The sequence below is a fragment of the Paramormyrops kingsleyae genome, chromosome 14 (genome assembly GCF_048594095.1).
Source record: "Paramormyrops kingsleyae isolate MSU_618 chromosome 14, PKINGS_0.4, whole genome shotgun sequence".
Taxonomy (NCBI): Eukaryota; Metazoa; Chordata; class Actinopteri; order Osteoglossiformes; family Mormyridae; genus Paramormyrops; species Paramormyrops kingsleyae.
In genome coordinates, this window is record NC_132810.1 from 26,445,789 (window position 1) to 26,453,257 (window position 7,469).

Sequence of the window (7,469 nt, forward strand, 5' to 3'; positions counted from 1 at the left end):
GTCTGGGCCAGGACAAAGTCACCTTTTCTATATACACTCACCTAAAGGATTATTAGGAACACCTGTTCAATTTCTCATTAATGCAATTATCTAATCAACCAATCACATGGCAGTTGCTTCAATGCATTTAGGGGTGTGGTCCTGGTCAAGACAATCTCCTGAACTCCAAACTGAATGTCAGAATGGGAAAGACAGGTGATTTAAGCAATTTTGAGCGTGGCATGGTTGTTAGTGCCAGACGGGCCGGTCTGAATATTTCACAATCTGCTCAGTTACTGGGATTTTCACGCACAACCATTTCTAGGGTTTACAAAGAATGGTGTGCAAAGGGAAAAACATCCAGTATGCGGCAGTCCTGTGGGCGAAAATGCCTTGTTCATGCTAGAGGTCAGAGGAGAATGGGCCGACTGATTCAAGCTTTAGGCTCCTCCCATTGTACCAACTAATCTTTTTTCACCAACCCATCACAGGGCACACTCCCACACCAGTCACTCACAAGCACACCTGTGGACAATTTGATAACTCCAATCAGCCTCACCATGTTTTTAGATTTGGGGGAGGGGGGGGTTAACTGGAGTACCCAGAGGAAACCCCACGATGAGATGGGAAGAACATGTAAACTCCACACACCCAGGGAGACCTCACCCAGGTCCCCGGTGTGTGAGCAACAGTGCTTACCACTATGCCATCCCACATACAAGCCCATCCATCCATCCATCCATCCATTGTCCAACCCGCTTATCCTACTGGGTCGCGGAGGGTCTGGAGCCTATCCCGGAAGCAAGGGGCACGAGGCAGGGAACAACCCTGGACAGGGGGCCAGCCCATCCATCCATCCATTATCTATATTGCTTAATCCACCTGGGTCACAGGGAAGCTGGAGCCAATCCCAGCATCTTTGGGTGAGAGGCGGGGTACAGCCTGGGCAGGCCGCCAGTCCACCACAGCATATAAACCTTTCAAAAAGTAAATGTATTTTTGCACAGAGTCTGCTTTTTAAAGGCTATGGTCTTAAACGTTTGATCAGCTGTTTGAGTTTAAATGCAGTTTTCAATAAATTGCCTGCTCTCTATTTTTTGTCTCTTGCTCATGTTTCTTCTTTTTGGATTTTGAAGCTCTAATTACAACCTGGTTACGAACCACCAGTGTGAAATGTGAATACTTGTCATTTTCCCCCTGGTCTTTTTTGTACAGGATTGTATATATAGTATATTTTATTACATTCTGTATATTTTTACATTATATATTAGGCAATATATTATATTTGTATATATTAGGGAATATAAAATCTAAGGAAGAATATGTAGCCCAGCCAGAACAAGCATTTCACTGCATGTTGTACAAGTAGAACTGCATGTGACATAAAACTTTAATATTCTACATTTGTACAGTAAATGGATTATCAATTAATTAATAACACAATTTAAGTAACTGTTTTGCTTAGCAAAATTTGGAAGACATGCTCTTTGAGCGTCTATAAAATTCCCCTTTTGTGAAACTGCTTCAAAATGGGAGAAAAAACAAAAGTTCTGCATTTAAATTTTTGTTCAGTGTCATTTAAAATGCTTGTTACGGCAATTTAGTATGTGCAGTGGTTTTACTTTGATGGATATCGCTTTAACGTTTTGCTTTAATCGCAAAATAATATTTATACAACATCGAACGCAGAACTATAACAGATTTTTGTTGTTTTGGCATTCCATTTTTTTTTTTGGTCCTAGGAGACTCCACCGACCTTACGGAAGGATTTGTGCGTCACTTTCCCACAATGCATCACGGGTTGGAAAAGAAGATAAGGAAGTCTGGAAGTTTAGAAAGGGTAGGGAGTAACAAACGGAAAATAGACTTAGGCTGGGGGTTAAAGAGCAGAAAGTTATTTAGTCAGCCCGAATACCAGTAAGCAGCTGGGTATTCATTTATCGAGCTGATTTTGCTCTGATAAAGTGGGCGCAGGCTTGCGTTTAAAACGAGTCGGTAGGAAGACTGGCTAAAATGTGTCCCGTTTTTAAGCTGCAGTCAAATGCTCAAACACTTTTCGATCATTTCTGTTTACCTTGTTGCATTGAGATCTTCGGTCGTTGAGTTATGCTTTCAAGAAAGAAAAGTAAAAGTGAGGTGTCGAAACCAGCTGAGATACATGGAAAATATGTTAAAAAGGAGACATCTCCGCTCTTGAGAAGTAAGTTAGATTACTGGGCTGTTTCTTCATTTTGCTTAATTTCGACTTGCAGTTTTCATCTGCAGTTGTTATACGTATAAGTAGCAAACAAGCCACATCTTCAACATGTACAGAAATCCCGTTCGTTTAGTCGTTCGCCAGTGTCTTTTTGTTCTTTTACGAAGGCGACCCAGCCTCCTCGAACTTGGGAGAAATTTAGTTTCGTCATCGAGTCGTATAGTTTTGACAAAATGGGCTATAGGATTAAAAACACACTTATTTCGGACATTGATGCCTGGGGATCTGGAGTAATTCAGCAACATTGTAAAAGTCTAAAGAAACTAGTAGGCTACTTCCGTTACATTCATTTAAAATTGAACTGCAACGTAATGGTTTTGTGTTCTGATTTGATTTGACAAATTTTAAATACAGCTTAGATTCAAGTACGAAAGCATTACTAGCCGTTACAATAGATCTACAAATCGTATATAGAGTGTATAATACAATTTTAAGATAGAAATGTGTGTATGTGGGTTACAAGAATTCGGTTTCTCAAAGTCCAAATTACTATGTAGAAATCTAATCAGTGAAGAAGTGGTTTCTTGCAAAGTGTTGTAAATTGAGTTGGCCACCTTGAAAATTTCACGCGATGTCTTAAAAGCTTGTGTACAAGTCTCTTTCATCATGGACGACCTAAAAGGGATTTTGTTGTGTGTGTGGTGCTGGCTGACTGGCGTTAAATGTTAGTTTTTTCTCTTCTAATCTTATAAACAATTTTGGGCAATGGCATGCCTCCTCGATCATTTGCTTTAGGTTTTGACGCATTAGACCTACGCCTTCTTATTATCCTTAGTAATTTAAAGTCAGCCGCTTGTCCACAAGTTAATTTACAAAAAAAATATATGAACTATATTCAGTCTCTAAGTCTCATCTGAGAAATATATCTGTATGATATTCCAGTTTATGCACTGAACTAATTATATGTTTTAAATGTTTTCTCAAATTACTGGAAGTTGTATGGTAATTTGATTTGTTAATGGATACCGTTCAAGACTAGTATGTTGATGTGCCGATACGTTATCTGTGTTCTTAGCAGTAGTATTAACAAGTTATGGATATTGTTTTCTGATTTTACATTTTAACTTGGTTGTAGGATCTTTATAAACTTTGAATATTCAAAAAGAGTGTAGAAACCAGTGATATCCCCCTTACCCCATTGCACTAATTAGTAAGCAAATGTCATATTTTTCTCCTGTGCTTATTATAACGGGTGTATTGGGTAGTCAATGCTAACTAGAACATGGAGGACTAAACTGTCAACCCAGCAAATTCAAACCTTTTGCAAGACTTTAAGGATTTTATTAAGTGGTTAAGGCAGCTAGTGTAAGAAGTTAACTTCCAAATTAAAGTAAAACATTGAGGCTGTGTTGCAATTTTAATTTAAGTATAACACAGTGATATATTAGCAAAATGGTGATTCCTTGGCTAGTTTCAGAAGACCTTTTAATGTATATTTACTAGGGCTGCACAATATCACATATCTACAAATTTGGCAAATTCTTTTATCTCTTTAGGAAAGGGTTACAATTTGTGTGCTCCCTTGGATTTGAATCTGCAAGCTCTGTGTTCTTAGCTCAATACTGTATCTGTAGAGGTACAGGAGCACTGTTGATGCTATACTAAATTGAGCTTTAGTTTAATATTCTCATGAAATTCTCAGCAGCCATACCATCTTCAGTTCAGACTATCTAATTAATCTGTAGCTAAACAGGCCTGGGCCTGGCCAGTGCTTGGATAGGAGACCAACTTGGTAAGCTGGGTTGCTGCTGGAAGAGGTGTTGGTAAGGCCATGGGCTCTGTAGATCCTATTGCCCCAGGGCCATAACTTGGACGCTGTGCTGTAAAAATAGGATGAGACAGAAAACAAAGTTCCTGACTCAGGTCAAAAGATTCCTGGGCATCTTTGTTTTAGCCTGATGTACTGGGTAAAATTGCCTACTGTGGCCCTTTCAAATCTAGTCTCCAAATCAATCCCTATATCTAACTGGTGAAAAAAGTAGGCCGATGATGGGAAAAAAAAAACCAATTAATTATAGAATATTCAGAAAATCATCTCGCCCCACTTTGAAAATCACTGACGACTTAAAATTTAATCATTTCCAGTTCAGCACTCATACAATACCTCTGCAAAGCTTTCAGAAGATCTGTCAAATGGTTTTTGAATTATCCTCTTAACAAGCAAAGCGTCTGTGGCACGAGTGGTGGCGGCAGCAGTGGACTGGTCACGGTACCATATGTATTCCCTGCAGTCATGGCATACGATGTAATCCTAAACCTTATCAGGAAGGTTGAATTTGAAGTAAGATACGGTGCTCCACAATTTTATTAGGCCAACTAAGCCAAGACTTGTTTTGATTTTATTCCCAAGACATGTTTTAGAAGAATCTCTAATTTTATTTAACCTTGTGGGTGAAAATTAAAATGTTGTTTAATACCAATTTCCATTTCTGCAGACGAGGACACACCTCATAGCTACAGAAAAACCTATGTAGTTTTATTTATGTGCTACCATTACAGGCAACTTTGCTGGCGAGTTGGTACCTATTGGAAGAACGGCACATCTCTCACTTCTGGAAAATGTAGACTTAAGTAGAGACTGAGTTTCCTCTTGCTTGTTTTATTTATATTTTGTTTTGGTTGTTGGTGTAGATTTGATGCCCTCATTTATTCGCCATGGCCCCACAATTCCCAGACGTACGGAAGTTCCTTTAACAGAGCCTACGCCTCCGGCATACCCAGTTGGTCCAGCTGAAACTGTGATCACTCAGAATGAGAGTTTTTTGCGCAGCCCTGTACAGCGACCAACTCATGTTGCACATCGTGAGAGCAATCGAATATCTGCGCCACCATATATCCCTCACAGTGTTGGGGATGTGCCATGTGAGTTTGGGGGCTCATCCCAGTCTTTCCTCAGTGAGATGAATGCTTTGGCGGAAAATGGAGATGTTTGCTCTGCTGGTCATTATTGCTACCGCCAGGACCCTTTCTTTAATGAGCAGCAGCAACGACGCAGGAGGCAGATGCCAGATCGCTTTCATGAGGATTATAGATGCCATGAACATGGTGAGCAGACATTCCAAAGAGTGGCGACGACTTCTCATGCCCAGAACAGACATCCTGTGGGTAAGTTTGTCTACTTCCATTTCTGGTAAATAGCTATATATATATATATTTTATATATATTTTTTATATATATATATATATATATATAAACCTAAAGATTGACATGTAGCAGCTGGCTGTGTGGTTGCTGGTTTCTACTGTTAATGTCTAATGTCCCTCACTTGTATGTCACTTTGGATAAAAGCATTGGCAAAATAAAGTTAAGTCTGGGTGATGAGTTGGTACAAAGACAGAACATGCTTACTTGCAGATAAGGCATGGTGGTGGTGCCACCCCCCATCGCATCCATTTATTAAATCTTATCCATGACTAATTCAATGCAAGTCAATGAAAGTTAATATTAAGGTCCCCATTCCACTGCCGTTAACTTGTTCAGGGAGATGCAAAGGTTCAAAAATCTTAGGTTTGCTTCACAGTTTGAGGGTTTTTTATTTTGGTTTACTGAGTGTATTTCTCAAACAGATATTCTAAATTTATCTTCTTTAACATGAACAAGTTTAAAAAAAATTAATAAAATGTAACCCTCTGCAGTCTGAGGCATCTTAGCCCGTTTTGAGGTAATCTGACAAGCCTTGACATTTTTAAATATTTCACCTATCTAAAAACATTTGCTACAAGTGCTACAAATGCTTTTATTCAGCACAAACTCAGCACCAGTAATCTGAGGCCGTTTTGAATGTCATTGTTCTGTTTTTTCTTTCTTAAAATCAACTTTAAACGTGCACTTTTCAAAAACTTATTTTCAGTGGTGCAGAGAAATTATAAAAAAAAATCACGAATATTTCTAGCCATGACTTTGAGCGCCACAGCTTATAGACATGGAGGCTGGCTACATGTAGGTGAATGAGACATTCATAAACTTTGGAGTGACACTATTTCTTTCAAAGCTGTTGGCCGACACAATGAGTATTACTGACAGGTGTGACCACACCTTTAATAGTCTGCATTAGGGGTGGCACGGTTCACAAAACCCACGGTTCGGTTTGTATCACGGTTTTAGGGTCACGGTTTTCGGTTCTGTACGGTTCTTGTTATTTTTTCTTTTAATCTTTAACACTCCAGAAATGTACTTCAGCATATGATATATAGCTTAATTATCCACAACTTAGGATACAGTATTAAAAAAGCTAGCCTATATCATGTAATCATGCATAAACTGAATTTGACTTGACTTAAAGCACATTATTAAAATTATTAAACATTATTAATCCCAGAACAGTAATAAAATAAAAGTCTTGCCTTAACATAAATGCTAAAAGAATAGATCGCTTTAATCGCTATTACAGTTGGGTATGGGCACGCGGTCTTATTTAGAAAACATACAAAAAGAGACGCATATAATGTTTAATCATTCGTTTTGTATTTGTCCGGTCCACGGGGTTAATTTAATTGGGGATCGTTAAAATGACAGATCACCTATCTTGATTAAGCCTGATTCGGTTCGTTATATATATATATATATATATAAACGTGAAAAAAATTGGTATTAATTATATTGAATGTTCTTGAGTAATCGATAAAATCCAGTTTCTGTGTATGTACAAGACATCAATCTGTAATAGTTCAAAATATGTCCAGTTGATATGTCTAGTATGATCATCTGGCAATAGCCTGTAGGTCTGTGTGGTCAGACACTGTGCAATAAACAGAATTTTTAGGAACATGGCAAATGTTCACATTGCAGCATGGAAGCAGGCTCACTGTTACAACGCTGACCGGGGAAGCAGAGGCGAGGAGACCTAGGATCGGGTGAATGCGGGGTTTAATGAGCAAAAGGAACACAGACGAGCGGTAAAGCAGAATTGCAATATAATGACCGGACTGGAGAAAGAAACGGAAACGCGGACTAAATACAATGGAGTAATGACAAATTTGACAACAATCAGGAACAGCTGGTAAACACAGGGAATCCACACAGGGTTAACGAGGGGGCGTGGCACACGGAAAGAGCGGACGATCGAGGCATGACACTCACTGGAGTGCTTTGTCACAGATAACTTAATTTTCTTTAACAAAGTGCCTAACCGCATATTAAATAAAGTCACACAACAAAGGCGCACAACAGTGTTCAGATGTTGTGCTATCGGTTGGCTGAAATTTAAACGTTTTCTTCAGAGACGGTAACGCC

The 7,469-nt window shown here is 38.9% G+C and overlaps 1 protein-coding gene across 1 annotated transcript in view; it reads left to right on the top strand.

Annotated features, from left to right (window-relative positions):
• Positions 1 to 1,759: 1,759 nt before the first annotated feature.
• Positions 1,760 to 7,469, top strand: part of sav1 (salvador family WW domain containing protein 1) — a 28,374-nt gene continuing 22,664 nt past the window's right edge. The window contains exons 1-2 of the mRNA XM_072698897.1: positions 1,760 to 2,179; positions 4,868 to 5,341. Of these exons, the coding sequence (XP_072554998.1) occupies positions 2,086 to 2,179; positions 4,868 to 5,341 (568 nt within the window). The 5' untranslated portion in view covers positions 1,760 to 2,085. The remainder of the gene's footprint in view (positions 2,180 to 4,867; positions 5,342 to 7,469) is intronic.